The sequence below is a fragment of the Sinocyclocheilus grahami genome, unplaced genomic scaffold, assembly GCF_001515645.1.
Source record: "Sinocyclocheilus grahami isolate Dianchi unplaced genomic scaffold, SAMN03320097.WGS_v1.1 scaffold833.1, whole genome shotgun sequence".
Taxonomy (NCBI): Eukaryota; Metazoa; Chordata; class Actinopteri; order Cypriniformes; family Cyprinidae; genus Sinocyclocheilus; species Sinocyclocheilus grahami.
In genome coordinates, this window is record NW_015506012.1 from 339,394 (window position 1) to 356,759 (window position 17,366).

Here is a 17,366-nt window from a genome sequence, read left to right on the forward strand (position 1 = left end):
AAAAAAAAAAAAAAAAAAAGGTTTTTTTTTTTTTTTTTTTAGAAAAAAACCCGATCATTTCGCTATACTTTCGCTAATCCTCATTCCTCGACTGGGATTGTGTAGAGCCCTTTGAAGCTGCAATGAAACTGAATTTGGACCTTCGACCCATTGGGTCCCATTGAAGTCCACTATATAGAGAAAAATCCTGGAGTGTTTTCCTCAAAAATCTTAATTTCTTTTCGACTGAAGAAAGAAAGACATGAACATCTTGGATGACATGGGGGTGAGTAAATGATCAGGAATTTTTTTGTTCTGGAAGTGAACTAATCCTTTAAGGGCTTCTGAAAATGCAGCTTTTTCATCACAGGATTAACTTACATTTAAGTATATGAAAATGGAAAACAGTTATTTTAAATTGTAAAACTATTTCACAATAATACTGTTTTTACTGTATTTTTGATCAAATAAATGCAGCCTTGGTGAGCATAAAAAACTTCTTTAAAAAACCTAAATAGAATTACCAACCCCAAACTTGGTAGTGTATCCTCAAACTATGATTTCACAGATCTACAACTATTTAACAGATTATGTGCCAGCCAAACACATCAATATGTTTCTTCTAAATTGTCGGAGTGTGCCATTTTTCCTCTAATCCTCAGTTTATTATGAGGTTGCATGCCAAGGCTGTCTGAGCCACTGCGGCCCAGACTCACGCACACCATGTCTCCTTCATAGCCACAGTTCTGCTCGCGTTTCACAGGCAAACTCAATCCCACAAACCTCTGAGCTCTCAGCTTCATGGCCTAGACTGCAACACTGCTTATTAGCACTGCTCATCACTCGACAGGAAGGCAGCCAGGTCTGTGCTAAATGTGACCATGTTAAACTATATTCAAGGATTTGAACATTAAAGCAATAAGCCCCAACAAACACGTATAAGACCAGAGAAGCAAGAAGTTGTAGCAAATGTAGGTGTTTAGACTGAAAAAAGTCTTACAGGCATGAGCGGCGCTAGGGAGGGGCTAGCAGGTACTTTAGCACCCTCAAGAAAGACCATAGCACCCCCACAAATAAAAAAATGAAATAAAATAAAAACATCTGACTCATTACGCATGCATAACTCGTGCAATGCATAACGTGACATGATTTGCGTCACACTTTTCGTAATGTCATAGCATTTTTTTTTTTTAAATGTATTGGTTCCTTGTGCCAAGTAGGCATGCCCTATTTTTCTAGTCAACAAGTTGCATATTTATATTAAATTGATTAATATAATAGCCTTTTTTTTTTTACGAATGATACTCTTATCTGTATGACCAAAAATGACAGTATTTTAAGTTATTTCCGCAGGGGGGGGAAAATGTCATGCCTACATGTCATGCAGTAAGCGCGATAGGCTAATACTCCCACACTTCTCATAAACACTTGACATGCGCACATATAGCACATATTCATCTAAATTCACATCAGAGTGAACCGCCGTATATCTGAGAAGCAGCTGTGGCGATACCCAAAACAGCAGCTTGGCACATTTGTCCATCAATACACAGAGAGCGAAGGCTCTGGTTTGAGATTGTAAATAAAGTAAATATATCCCCAGAGCTTTTTGATGTCATATTGCCTTTGACTCACATTCCGAAATGCTTGTTCACTGAATTCTAGATGGACTGTATAAAAATATTTGGGAACTGACTGATCTAGGCTACTTCTTTAATTTCATCAAATGAAAAAATGTAATTAAATTGTGACGAGTCAAATAATCATGTTATAAAATGTAAATCGAGTGGGTGATTAATTTAATTATTCATATAATAATAATAACCTGTTTTGGTCATATTTACTATTAAACGCCTAGCTCCCCCTGTCAGTGATCTAGCACACCCTCAGCTCATGCGTTCAAAATTCTCTGGCGCCGCCCCCGCTTACAGGTGAAATATCATAAAAATCTGACTTTTTCCATGTTTAAGTGCTCGAATCGGGTCCCCGGTGCATCTACCAACCCAGAAAACGTGAAAAAGAACAACCCAGTAAATTTTTTTTGGTAAGCCTTTCTCTGCAATCTTGTGAACAAACGAGCGCATCAGATTTCGTTCCCCCCATGACGTAGAAAGGGAATTTAAAGTCCCAGCCTTAGAAGAGACAAGATAGCAGTGGATTTATTGATTTATTTACTATATATGATGCTGCTGCCACACAGATCTAATATAAAAATGTGATTTCTTTCCCAGCTGTTAACCGACTGTTTTTGTAACCTGTATGTTTTTAACATAAACTTGTGTGTATTTGACAGTTTAAGCGCAATAAGACATGAGAGAGAACTTAGTTTACTCACATGCCATGTGACAGCCGTTTTCTCTGCACATGCTTCAGAAGTTTAAACTAATACGGTGTAAAATGCATGATTTCAGCGCAACAGACATGATAATCAAAACCAAACAGATGTTTTTTTAGCAGAGTATCCGAGGAACAAGCTGTAAAGGCACAGCCCTATTCTGGAAAAGGAGGTGGGGAGCAGCAGCTCATTTTCATTTAAAGAGACATGCACTAAAACAGCGTGTTTCTGCCTCTACTCAAAATAAGCATTTTCAAAATGATATACTAAATGATCTGTGGGGTATTTTGAGCTGAAACTTAGACACATTCTGGGAACACCTGAGACTTATATTACATATTGTAAAAAGGGGCATAAAAGGTCTCCTTTAATGTGTGTAATTTTATGTATATGTGTAATACAACAAAGCTTTCTGTGAGCTATATAAGTCTGAATGTAATTAAAAACTAACAAGAATTAAAACAAGGGCACCCACCATTCATCGTGTCAGACACAGAGCCGGCGATGGAAGCGGGAGAGTTGGTGGCACGGGACTGTGGAGCAGAAGACACAGGTTCGTCCACAATTACCAGCATGTCGCTGCTGCTTTCATCTGCAGGAATGGAGCTGGGCTGGTGCTCACTGCTCAATGAGATCTGCAGGGACACATAGTTCTGGGGGTGAGACAGGGACAGAGGGACAGCACCACGAAGGAAAGACAGCAGGACCAGAAGATGGACGAGGAGGAGGAAGAGCGGCGTGAGATCAATGTACCAAGTAAATGAGAGGATGTGTGTTGACAATGGCATAATAGCTCTATAGAAATCATCCATTCTTTGGGAAAGTTCTCACATGATTGTTATGTGGACTCGTCAGCTAAAGAAATGTCATTACAGGACCAGCACTGTACAATAATTCTTCCTGACACCATGACCTCTGCAATTCAATAAACATGATCAGGATCACACAGTTCAATCCAGTCCAGGAAGTGCTTACGAGTAGAGTCTCATACATTCTTACCTCACTGAAGGGGCTGGGCATGGCAGAGTCCATGTCCACACTGATGAACGAGTCTTCTCCATCTGCCGACAGATTGGAGTTGTCTGCAGACGGGACAAAAGGGATGACCACATTCACACCTTCCTTCTTCCTCTTAGTGTCTGGGTCATCTTCCTTTCTCTTCTTTAAAATGAGAGGGATGCATGGAAACAGGACAGTTGGACAAGGGTGGTTAGGGCATTTTCTTGATGTTCACATACAAAATAATTTGTTATAATAATATCTATATGGATTTCTACATCAGGATCCCTGAAAATCTTGATAGTACATTTTTTTTGTGATAGTCAATATAAAGCAGTGCTATTTTAGTATTATTTATATGCTATTATAATATTTACATTTTGGATAAGGTTTTATTTTTTATATTTCATGTCAAGTGTTTAGTCTAAGTTTCAGTAATTTTGATTTGTGCTTCTGTCATTTTTGGTAGATTTTTTAATCGTTCGATTTATCATTATTTTGTTTTTATTTCAACTTATTTATTTCAGTTGGTTGCTAAGTTTTTCATCTTATATTTATATTTGATTTGATTTGAAATGGTTTTTACTTACTAATTTCTAATAGTTTTAATAGTTGAATAGTTTTTAGTTACCCCACGTCCTTGTGTGGTATATATACTGTATCTACACACACACACACACACACACACATATATATATATATATATATATATATATATATATATATTTTTTTTTAAATTTATTTTATTATTGTTGTCCACTGCAGAGGAAGCACTTACCCTTTCTGCATACTTCTCCCTCTTCCTCTTCCGGTCTTTCACCTTACTGCTCTCTTCCAGCTGCCGTTTCTCTTCCTATATATATATTTTTTTTTTTAAATTTATTTTATTATTGTTGTCCACTGCAGAGGAAGCACTTACCCTTTCTGCATACTTCTCCCTCTTCCTCTTCCGGTCTTTCACCTTACTGCTCTCTTCCAGCTGCCGTTTCTCTTCCTGCCGTAAACGCACTGCCCGGAAACACAACCAAATCATCCAATCAGAGACGAGCAATTAATTCATTTATTAACTCATTTAGATTACACATATGCATTTATTATCATAAACGGTGTGCTAACTCACATTTTTTCTCCAGCTCCTCATCATCCAGCAGCAAGCTGACAACCTCTTTGGGCTTCAGGGTGTCAGGTTTAAAATTTCCTCCTGATATTACCATCCTCTGAATCTGAAGTGCAGATCCCACAGCCGAAAGTGATTATTGAGACAGAGAATATATAAATCAAATCAGTAAGAGCAAAAAGAAGAGAAAATTTGACTCTTGGAAACATACACTGACTATAATGATGTGTTGATACAGACATCCTGGACTACATGTTTAAAGCACATGCAATTACAGTATAATTAGTTGTAATTAGAGTTGAAACCATGGGCTAAATATTCCGTTAACCCCCTTGTCACTGCAAAGACTCTTCTGAGGTTTGACATTTAGATAAATATAGCTTTGTAACTTAAACTGACTGATGTGAGCTATCAAGAGAAAAAGGGGTAATTTGTCTAACCATTGCAGAATTAGCTGAATTAAAAGGAAAACATGTTACATTATATTTTGTGTAACCTTCTGGCCCGAGGAAGGCACTCGATACGGTGTACTAACCTCACTCTTTTCTTTGGCTCTCTGTAGGATGCGTTCCTCAATTGTCCCTTTGCATATAATTCGATAGACTGTGACCTGCTTGGTTTGTCCAAGTCTGTGGGCTCGATCCATGGCCTGCTGGTCAACTGTGGGGTTCCAGTCACTGTCATAGAAGATCACCTGGAAAGAGAGGAAATGGATAAATTTGTCACATGAAATTATCTCCTCTAATGAACTCATTCCTATTCATGGCTATTCCACAGATGCCATCTTTAATTCTTGCACATATAATCCACACTGGTTTAAAATACTGTTCAAATCGCACACCTCCACAGTCAATTCTCTAACCATCTGATGCATACTGTACACAAAACTAAAAAGCACTTTCTGGATCTAGCAAGCTCTTAACTGATTGGCTGACCCAATTCAACATATGGGAGTAAAAGCAGAGGTTTTTCTTTTTTAATCAGTTCACTTGAAAACAAAGTCATGTTAACAAGGTACCGCACTGATGCAGTGAGCACAGTTTTATGTTTTAGTCATAGTTAAAAAATAAAAAAATAAATAATCCAATATACTACCATGTCATATTCATGTTACTCTGACTAAAATGACATCTAATTTTAACTGATAAAAATGACAATTAATAGGCAAAATTATTTAAATAAAATATTCAAACATTTTTAAATGTATATTTTATATATTAATTTAAACATTGTTGTCAACATTTAACAAAAACAATACGTGAAAACTGTCCTTTTTGTTCTGACAAAGAGCTTCAGTTTAATAGTGATCATTCACTGTTTATTCACTAGAACAAAAAAAGCAAGTTAACATGCTAATTTAATAAATTAATTATGTTTAATGCAATAATTTTCAAAACATTTTAATACTTTAATCTATACATGGGTTTTAACAGTAAAAAGAAAAGTAAATATTTTTTAGATAATACAAAATGCACAAATATATTTTGCACATATATTAGAAATATATGTAGCACACATGAAGTAGTAAGTAAACTAGATTTCCTCAAGCTGACCTGCATATTTTGCTGACTTTTTTGCCGCGTTTTGCCGTTTTTGGAGTTATGTCAAATAATCAGTTCTTATTATTTTTTACCATTAATTCTGATCTTATTCTGCATCTACACAAACTGAACATACTAAACTGTAAAAATGTAATTTTTAGTTTTCTGTGTAACCACTTCCAGAGACTGCTGCACCGTTATTTGTTTATTTAATACCTTTCTATTATTGCGATATCCATAATTTCAGATAAACCCACCCCCAAACAAAACAAACTGTAGTTGGTCGCGTTACATGCTGGCCATTTGGTCGAAGCTTCAAAGGTGCTAAATGTCTTTGAGTTCATACAATATTAGAGGCCGTTCTCATGGCCTCCGGTGGGGGGAAGGCAATCTGGTAATCATGATGTGCTGATGGGCTACGGCCTCACCGTGTCTGCAGCTGTCAGGTTGATACCCAGGCCTCCGGCTCTGGTACTGAGGAGGAAGACAAAAATATCCGTCCTGCAAAGGGAGGGGTGACCAGAACAGTGAGAGAAAGCAAATAAAGCGGAGGCAGATCGTGCTCTTTAAGGGGCCTGCCCAACCGCCCAGGATTTACACAGAGAGACATTTCAATATACAGCATACTCCTCTAGAAAATAAAAACCAGAGCCCACTGCACCCACAGAGAGCTGAGCTAATGCAAACCAGACCCCGTGAGGAAGGGTGGGGAAAGAGAAGAGAGCGCAAAACCCTGACAGCACCGCCAGGGATAAGGAATTTACGCTTGGTGACATTTTGGAAAAACAAGCCCCAATTAGGTTTAAGAAGAGACGGGCGCTTACAGACATGTGCGGCTCCTTTTCAAACCTTGCTGTCGGGCCGCTGAAAACTCACCGGCTCTGGAAGTCAGCCACCATGTCCCGCCGCTCCGAAATCTTGGATGAACCATCCAGTCTCATGTAAGTATGCTTGCGGTACACCATGTACTCCTGCAGGACAGTTGAGAAACATTTCAAGTAAGAAAATGGAAAATCATGCAAGCAAACAAGTCAACGATATGAAACTGGTAAGTCTATTTCACTTTAATCCTTTCAAAAAATCTGCAGGGCAGATTTGCAAGCTGCATATGTCCCCCTTAACACACCGCCACAGATCCTCATTAGCATAGCAGACTCTCCTCAGAGACTTTTCTCAGATGACCTCCCACTCTCCTACGCCACCCAGAGTGAAGTCTCAACTCCATCGGGCCTACCACTCCACTGGACGGCCTCCCAAAAGCACATCTGGACCATATGAAGTGAGCATTAGCACTCTCTTTGACATTAAATGTCTTTGATTAGGACTTTGTTCCAGCCTGAAGTAACATTAGATCACAAATCCCAAGCTTCTCTGCAGCTGTAAGTAACAAATGAGACCTTCTTAAACGGCATTACACCACTGAGAATATAAATCCAGGTTAGCAGAATGTCGAACATAACATGATTTAGCCTGAGACTTAGGAACAAAGCCCGGAATATGCTTGAAAAGATCTCAAGTGGGAGTTGAGCTATTGAACACATTAAAAAATAAAAAAAAATTGACCAAAACACTCAAGGGATCTGCTTGGAGAGACACAATATCAAAGGAGACAAAACATGACAGTCTTCGGCTTCTGCACAAAGAGAATGCATCGATACAGGGGTTTTCAAACTGGGCTCCAGCGACATACAAGGGTTTCTAGGGAGTCCGCAAAAAATGTGTGTGGGGGGAGGATTTTACTAAATGCATTTTTAGGGCTGTCAAAGTTGACATGTTACCTTAAGACAGAAATTAAATTTGTTTAATGCAATGTTTTTAAAACATAAAACATTTTTTGGATTAAATTTTATTTAATTAAATGAAATATATAGCTTCCTTTATATTTTAGGACAGGGTTCCTAGTTTGAAAAATGTATTATACACATTACAAAAGTAGTCTGGTTATATCAGAGGTTACTTTAACCGAAAATGTTCTGTCATTGACGGAATTTTTTTGGCAAAATCTGAAGGCCGTCCGTCACTGACAGATTACACTGAGGGTGATCTATTGTAATTTATAACTGTAATTCCCACCCCTGTCAAGTTGGTGGCGAGGGCACTCCAGTGTGGCAGAAGCAGCGTGGGATCATCAGCTCCAGAACAAAAATAAACTAACGAGTCTTCTACTTAGGGCTGTTTGATTCCTAAATGTTTGGAATCGAGTCCGATTCAGATTCCTGGTTCTGGAATCGATAGGATTTGATTCCAAGAATCGATTCCTCACTGTTGTTTTCGATTCATGTTTTTTAGATTGGAGGAACCTAATTTCGCAATGACTGCAGGATATAATGGTTGTAGAAAGTAGCCTTCTCATAATATGAAGCTTTATTTGTAAAAAAAAAATTACTATACATTTCTGTAGCTCTTATTAATTTTAAATTGTAATTTTATTTGCATTGCCCATGAAATTAGTCATAGCCCACAGCTCAGTAGTGGACATGCATTTATTGCATGAATGGACATGAAGTGTCTAAAAAACATTTGCACAGTTCAGCTGAATGATGTTTACTTTAACCGTATGCTTTGCACAAAATTAACAAACTGTACACTGAAACAAAATAACCAGAATATTAACAACAGCAGTGATATAAGAGCTCGTGGTTTATCTGTCAATCACTCTCAGTCACTGATCTGTGCTCTCTGCGTTTTCTTTCAGAATTATCATTGGCTGATAGAAAGGTTTTAAAAAATTAGCATTTTATTTAATATGGAAATAATATCAAGACCCTTGATCACGTCATGATCTATTCTGTGTCGCAGCGCTCAAAATTGGACAACATATGCCAGTTCCACTGTTAAAATAACCTCCGAATCGTTTTGTTTTTTTAACTAGTTCAGTAAAACGATCTATCCGAGAGAAACTTTTCGTGGAAATGAATCAGACTTCTAATTACTATTAGCGAGCAAGAGGCAAAAGCTGCTTCTCAAACTCAGATGAGCTCAGTACCGACTCGTTTTCATTCAGTTTATTTTCGTGAATCACTGTTCAGCGACATTTGATGAGGCAGCACCCGAGATATGCAACCTTCGTAGGATGCAGCCTTCTGTTTGAGAAAGTGCTACAAAGAATATTGCACCTGAAAGAACCATGTACCGGATCATTAAGAACTTCAAGGAGAGAGGTTTGACTGCAGTGAAGAAGTCTTCAGGACGTCCCAGAGTGTCCAGCAAGCGCCAGGACCGTCTCCTCCTGAGGAGTCAACTACGGAATCGTGTCACTACCAGTGCAGAGCTTGCTCATGAATGGCAGCAGGTTGGTGTGAGAGCATCTGCACGCACAGTGAGGCCAAGACTTTTGGACAACGGCCTGGTGTCAAGAAAGGCAGCAAAGAAGCCACTTCTCTCCAAGAAAAACCTGAAGGACAGACTGAAATTCTGCAGGAAGTACAAGGATTGGATAGCAGAAGACTGGTGCAGTTATTTTCTCTGGTAAATCTCCCTTCCGACTATTTGGGACATCTGGAAAATCAATCAGAGAAGAAAAGGTGAATGGTAACTTGAGTCCTGTGTTGTGCCAACAGTGAAGCATCCTGAGACCATCCATGTGTGGGCTTGCTTTTCAACCAAGGGAGTGGGCTCTCTCATAATTCTGCCCAAAAACACTGCCATGAATAAAGAATGATATCAAAACGTCCAGAAGCCCACAAATTGTGATCAACTCCGAGAACTAATCAGTCAGGATTTGGCCCAGAAGCTAATATCCAGCATGCCAGAGTGAATTGAAGAGGTTATGAAGAACAAGGGTCAACACTGTACTTCTTTTTTTTGCTAATAAAAGCCTTTAAAACTTATGATATGCTTATCATTGTTTTTCAGTATACCATAGAAACATGTGGAAAAATAATCTACAAATACTGAAGCAGCACACTTTGCAAAACACAATATTTGTCACTGCCAAAACTTTTGGCCATGACTGTATATGTACAGTTCATTCATCAACTGAAAACAGAAACGCTTGGGATTTAAGAATCGATATTGGTTCATAAAAATGAGAATCTATTCAAATAAAGAAATCTATTTTTTTTTTACCCAGCCCTAGCATATTTTGTTTTTAGTGGCCTCTGCTGTCACTGCCGGTGTGGTGTTGAACATGAAAAGAGATCTCTTCAGAAATAAATAAATGCATAAGCCTATATGCGTGTCCTGTAGGTTCATTATTAAAAATGAAAATGTGAACAAAAATACAAGCAATTAAATGTGTTATTATAACTAAAATATGAAAATTAAAATGACAGGTAATAATAGATTATGAAGGAATTTTTACGACCCTGTCCGTCAAAATGACTGACAATGTTAAAGTCTAACTCAACCTCTGATTGTGACATATTTCTACTCAAAGAGCAGGAAATTGTGGATAATATATTATCCATCACAAACTGCAGGGGTTGAAAAATAAGAAAAATTTGTGACGCAAACTGAAAAGGAAAGTCATTTCAGAGGCGGGGTAAGTTATTACATTTTGATGAAAGAATGTAAAGCCAAAAATTTTTTTTTCTTTTGAATTGCATGCATTGATGAATCGTTCACAATAAGACCAGGAATGTGTATCCAAAAAGAAAATTTTGACAGAAAGTAAAAATATAAGGTGTAGATATACATGTCTATGCCAAAACTAATGGCCAATCAAAGGTTGATGCCATGTTTTTCCATGCTTAACTTTTTCTATAGACCAACTACTTCACAAATAAAGGAAGTCAAATCTACGTAATCAGACTTTAGAGAGACTGCCATGGAAAAGGCTTAAGCCAAAATGAATCGGAAGGAATTCCTATTGACTCTAAGGAGGTGTTTCTAGACTACGAGTGCTGTTGTGTAGGACTATAAGCAGCCTGTGTTGACAATGTTATTGGAGGCTTCTACTTTTAGCTCAATGTTTGGCTTGCTGCTGAACATGTGGCAAACAACTGTGTGCCTCTGGAAAAAGTGATTGTTTCCTCCAGTTCTCTTCTCTCAGCCTTTGTCCAGCTTTAACAATATAAAGCTATTTTACAGCAAACATTCCCTTCACAATGCTTGATCAAATTTAGCCATCTCTCCTTTTGTGGGATTAACACTCAAAGTACAACGAACATGTAAACAAAAACACGTACAGCGCGACCTCAGATATCTACAATTGCTTCAGTACAGACATATTTCTGTGGACATGAAGGAAAGGTTGAAGGTTAAAGGAAAAAACACGTCACAATGACATGACGTAGTTACGTAATGTTCACAGGCCACAAAGCTGTCAGTCACCGACTGTGAGAAGTTCCTGGAAGCACTCACCTCTAAAAGGTCTATCATGCGGGTCATCTGAGAGTAGATGAGAACTCGGTGGCCCTGAGACTTCAGTCTAGTCAGCAGCAGGTCTAGAATGCGAAGCTTCCCGCTGTCTGTGATCAGAGACTCTTTGTCTGTAGAAAAAAGTGGAGAAAAACATTTCAAAACCCTGAAAAATGGTAATGCTTCAACTCACAAGATCAAAACTGTATCCCACACTGTCGGAATGGAGCTGATTAGACAAATCAAAGCAATATAATGAATAAGCTTGTCGAGTGACAGCAATTTCCCCTCCATGCTCAAACGTTCTATAATCACTCCGCTCCGGGTTTTCCATTTCCTGCTCCTCACTTGCCGATGACAGAAACGCCACTCTCAGCAGCAAAATTTGTTACAGATACGCTGTAAAGTTCTTTCAATATGTTTGTTTTATGATATCACAAACAATTGAGCACAAAAGTGAAACGTTCTCTTAAGTGGAAAAAAATATTACTTAAGAGAAAAATGGTTTGCTTTACTGAAAGATCAAAATTAGGCAAAAATATACTGTACGTACTACACTCAGAATGACAGAGGTGTTTTTTTTTAGTGATGCATGACATATTTGTACCATATCGGTTACAGATTACAGGAGTTTTTTTCTTCCTTTTTCTGTATTTTTACATTTAAACTAACATGAATATTAAAAAACAATAACTGACTGATACTGTTAAATGTAATCTTTAGCAAAAAAAAAAGAAAAGAAAAAAAACTAATTTCATGTGAATTTGGTAAGCTTTTTTTTTTTTTTTAGACAAAATAGTATTGAATTTGGCCATAACATGAGCCTATCAATATCTAGTATTTTAATGTTGGTGCATCTCTAGTAATTTTTTTGTTTGTTATCATCTAAATTATTTTCTGAGGTCATTTTAGGCCACAAAAAAAAAAGATTTTAAATTTCCATACTATGCATTATAATGTTGTGATGCCTAAATGCACTTTCATGCATTTTTAAGTGTTTTTTCTTTTTAAAAGACAAAACAGTACTGAATTTTGTCTTTGGCCATAACATGTGCTTATCAATCAATATCTAGCATTTTAATGTTGGTGCATCTCTAGTAACTTTTTTTGTTTGTTTTCATCTAACCCACATCCACATCATCCTTTAAATGCTAATCAAGTTATATATTAAGTTTTTCCAAATTTAAGGTGGTCATCAAATGTACATCAGTTATGTAAGTCCTCAACACATTTTAATTGATGTTCACAGACCAGAACATTTTGTGGCAATGGTCTGTCAGTGCTGTCACCCCAACGATGCTTCCAAAAGAGGAAGCACGGGCTTCCCATTGTTGACTGGTGCAACCCTTGACCCTAGGGTCAGCTCATGGGGGGGGGGGGGGGGGTAAAAACCCCCCGCGGCTCTAACCCACATCCACATCATCCTTTAAATGCTAATCAAGTTATATATTAAGTTTTTCCAAATTTAAGGTGGTCATCAAATGTACATCAGTTATGTAAGACATCAACACATTTGATTCATGTTCACAGACCAGAAAATGTTGTGGCAATGGTCTATCAATGCTGTCACCCCAACAGTGCTTACAAAAGAGGAAGCACGGGCTTCCCATTGTTTGACTGATGCAACCCTTGACCCTATAGGGTCAGCTCATGTGGGGAAGTTAAATGACCCTGCTAGTCATGGGCACTCAGAAAGTGATTATACACACAAAATGAGCCGGCTGCCAGAGCAATCTAGAGATCCCAAGAGACAGTTTGAGGCCTGCTGGCTGACCCTTAGACAGTACAAAAAGCATGTTAAACACATGGCCAGCATGACCATGTTGCTGTTACCACATCATGACCATGCTAATGTGAACCATAGATGAACCCTGACTCAACACCCCTATGACCCTGAAAAGGGCATGTGTGTAACCTTTTCAATGAGTGGTGGAGAATGGCTCAAAAGAACCCATACACTCAAGAATCTCATACTCACCGTGTTGACGCTCCATGAGATAATGACCACATGGATCTAATTTACTCCACCCGAGATGAACATTTTCTCTAAGGCAGGGGGTCTTAAACATCAGGCCTGTGGGCCATATTTGGTCTCAGAGGTATTTTCCAATGACCCCTCAAGTTTTAATAATCCAAAAGACTAACGAACGAGCCTGCATCCTCGTATACATCGAAAAAGTTATATTCGGCTGCACTGAATTAGATGGAAAACTAGATCACATCCAAGCGAAATGTGATGTGATTTTTAAATAATTTAAATAAGTTATTTAAAATATACAGAAAAATCAACAATTTACAAAACAGTTAATTTGTCAAATTTAAAGTTAATTCAATTGAATAAATCACTGATCAATTATACAGTAAAAATATAATACTATGAAATATTATTATAAATAATTTTTTTATATATTTCAATTTTATTGTTTTTTAGAATGTAATTTATTCCTGTTATGGCAAAGCAGAATGTTCAGCAGCTATTTGCTGCTTAATATTTTTGTGCAACCGTGATTTTTTTTAGGATTCTTTGATGAGGAGAAAATTCAAAAGAACAGCATTTAATTTAAATAGAAATATTTTGTAACAAAGACTTTACTGTCACTTTTGATAAATCTAATATGTTCCTGCTGAATAAAATTATTAACTTCTTTAAAAAAATGTTCTGCCCCCAAACTTTTTAATGGTAGTGTACATACCTTAAATTGCTCTGGTTTTTTACAGTGGCTTGTAGATTCAATAAAGATCTACTAGAACTGATTATACACTACGCTACATAATGATTATATACCATTTTCAGACCACTAAAGACTGCTTGAAGGATCACATTTTTCACCAAGAGATCGCCTGCTGAAATACAAGTAGAAGTTTAACAACCATATCCCACAGTGTTAACAGTAATGGTTTCTTCAGCAAAAAGCCGAGGTTTCAGGTTCCCGACTGAGAGAAGGACGGTTTCATGAAGAGAGAAGACTCTCCCATACGCTCTTCCCAATAAAGCTCTAATCTAATGGGTCTGGCGTCAGAGGGATGAGGCAAAGAGCTGCCAGATCCCACTTTATGAAGCCCCTGAAAGACTGTGGGATGAAGATGGTGGTCTAAGGGGATGATGTGACCCGTTGGTACCCACAACTAAACGGCACTGGCACCACAGAGTCTCCTCTGGTGTTTCCATTCCCGTCTTATCAAATCCCCCCACACGTCCTATTTCACAAGTCTGACGAGTCTGCAATTAGTCAGACACATGCTACTTCATCTAAAACCAGCTCTTAGACATGCTTATCAAACACAACTAATCTCATACAAAAACATTTTCAGAGGAAACTAACAAGGGTGACTTTATCATTTAGATTTCACGATAACAGATTTAGGGGTGGATTATGTCGGAATGAAAGTTCATCGAGGATGGCTTTGTGTATTTTCAGGATACCTTCCGACTGCAAAACAGAGGGAGAACAAAGATACCAAGCGCTGTGCCATCAGACATCCCTCTGGTTCCTGCTATCAATTCAACCCACCTGCTGGTGGAAACCCCTCAAGAGTGCCCTTCCAGGAGCCTCGGCTCTAATCCAATCCCTCCTGTCCAGAATTCAGGTCTGACCTGAGGGTGAACCAATTTAAAAATCTGTCACAGAGCCCTGGACGAGCTCATTAATCCCCCTGCCTATTTAATTGCCTTTCCGCTGCTTGCTAATTTCATTAAAGCGATCTCAGCTTTAGGGCCGCTTCTTCTGGAAAAGGGACAGTGGGCGACAACACAAGCACCGGCCTAACTTGCTATAAAATTAGCTTTAGTGTTTACTGATGCCCATTACAACCACTAGTCAACACCTAAACATGAGCACAGGGCCAAGGGGTGAGGCTAGAGCTCAACACAAACAATATTCGTTTTGCCACTCTGTCAATTGGCAAAACTTCGCAGAAGTGACAGTGATTACTGCACCTTAAAAACAGGGCAGAGTTGCACAAATAAATTACGCAATCACAGTTTAGAAGGGCATGAGCTCAGATTTGAAATGTGATATAATTCCAAAGTAAGCTGTAATTCACTTGAAATTAAAATTCTGTCATTATTTACTCACCCTGATTATGTTTTTAATAACTTTCTAATGGGGAGCACAAAAGATATTTTGATGGATCTTTCAACTGTTTTTGTCCATACAATGAGTCAGTGTGGTTCTAAACAACATTATGTGAACTATACCTTTAAAGGGATGGTTCACCCAAAAATGTAAGTTCTGTCATTAATTACTCACCCTCATGCCATTCCAAACCCACAAGACCTTCGTTCATCTTCGGAACACAAATTAAGACATTTTTGATGAAATCCGAGAGCTTTCTGACCCTGCAAAGACAGCTAAGCAACTGAAACATTTTATGGCCCAAAAAGGGAGTAAGGACATCGTTAAAATAGTCCATGTGACATCAGTGGTTCAATCTTAATGTTATGAAGCATGTAATGTTCTTTGCGCACAAAAAGTATTCTTGTAGCTTCATAACATTACGGTTGAACCACTGATGTCACATGGACTATTTTAATGATGTCTTTACTACCTTTCTGAGCCTTGAATGTGTCAGTTGTGTTGCTGTCTATGGAGGGTCACAAATCTCTTGAATTTGATCAAAAATATCTTCATTTGTGTTCTGAAGATGAATGAAGGTCTTACGTGTTTGGAACGACATGAGGATGAGTAATTAATGACAGAATTTTTGGATGAACTATCCCTTTAAACTTTGTAAAAAGTGCTAAATACAACATTCAAGACAAAAAGCCACAGACCAGCTGCTGATGAAATGGGTTCAGACAGTTAGGATATTCCATCTAAAGCCATCTTTTTGTAGGTAAAAATCATATGAAATGTGACACATTGGACACACACCATGTTTACGGAGTCTTGCATCAGTCCAGCGACCACAGACCTTGCTGGGACGGGAGGTAAAACGAGCAAATGAGGGATACTGTCATTAAGCTGTCGTATATATCGATTATACTCACCAGATCCCGCCTGGGATCTGAGCACTAACCCAAACACAAAAGCAAAGGGGTGAAAGATGTGACCACATTTAGAATTTCACACAAAAGGGAGAGGCAAAGCCGACTAAAACCAAGCAAAATGCTCCCTCTGTAGGCCAGAAGGAGACCTGCATCAGGGAAGAAAATCGTTTCATGAAAGGTCGACATCATGACTTCTGCAGCCTCTGACCTGCAAAAGCAAAATAAGCGGTGGCCTTGAGAACAAATTGCGCAGTGGAGCTCATGGGAAATCAGGGTTCGAATCTGTTCCTGGCCATATTCCCATAATGTGTCCTACTACTACCAAATAAATGTAGCTTCAGACAAAAAGAAAAAAAACGTTAAAGTATAGTAATTTTAAAAGAATAATAAATAATTCGATTAAAATGTAACACTATTCTATTCCATGTTTGATATATTAGCATGATTATACTTTAAATAATATACATATATATTACTTCTTAATATACAAACCATGTGGATAATCTTTCCAAACACTTTGGTGAAGTCTGGCTGTTTTTCACAGTCAGAAAGGCGGGGCGAGGGAGCAGATCACAAACAGTTATGCAGTCACTGTTGTTTGGGCCCCAAATCAAAAAGGCCAGGAATATTTCCGGCCATTTTGCTGGAGTGCAGAGATTCTTTGAAAGAACAGGAAGGGAAAGCAGAGTTTCCCACAGGCTGTCTGTGAGCTGAGCTCTGCAGCATTCTCACTCTCTCTCCCTCAAAACAACAGCTCAAAGCAGCAGTCGCATTACAACAATGTGCAGAGCTATTGTAAGAGAAAGCCTGTCCTCCTGTGGCCTGCCCCCCAATTAGTGTGACACGAAAGGTACAGCAGTTAGTACACTAACACTTTCATGTGTGAAAACCACTTGATGGGCGGCCACACCAATGTTGACAGCCTAAAAAAATAAGCATCAAGTTAAATCTTGCTAAATGTGTGTGTGATACAGTAAACACAGTAAATGCTTTTGCACTATGAAGAGGGCAGAGATGAACATGTTCACATTTGTTTGATGGTTGTCTCAGATATAAATGTATCCATAACTCTATAACTAATATATAAATAAAAATTAGGGATGC

General features: G+C 38.2%; 1 protein-coding gene across 3 annotated transcripts in view; it reads right to left on the bottom strand.

The window, feature by feature from the left end:
- ino80 (INO80 complex ATPase subunit) overlaps positions 1-17,366 on the bottom strand; it is a 42,313-nt gene that overhangs the window by 2,006 nt on the left and 22,941 nt on the right. For 2 of the 3 annotated variants that reach the window (XM_016247383.1, XM_016247382.1), the window contains exons 28-35: positions 11,276-11,403; positions 6,848-6,942; positions 6,400-6,472; positions 4,966-5,124; positions 4,434-4,536; positions 4,233-4,321; positions 3,314-3,475; positions 2,790-2,967 (exon numbers count right to left, since the gene is read on the bottom strand). In XM_016247383.1, coding sequence (XP_016102869.1) covers positions 2,790-2,967; positions 3,314-3,475; positions 4,233-4,321; positions 4,434-4,536; positions 4,966-5,124; positions 6,400-6,472; positions 6,848-6,942; positions 11,276-11,403 — 987 coding nt within the window. The remainder of the gene's footprint in view (positions 1-2,789; positions 2,968-3,313; positions 3,476-4,232; positions 4,322-4,433; positions 4,537-4,965; positions 5,125-6,399; positions 6,473-6,847; positions 6,943-11,275; positions 11,404-17,366) is intronic. The other variant, XM_016247384.1, reaches the window with a different exon arrangement.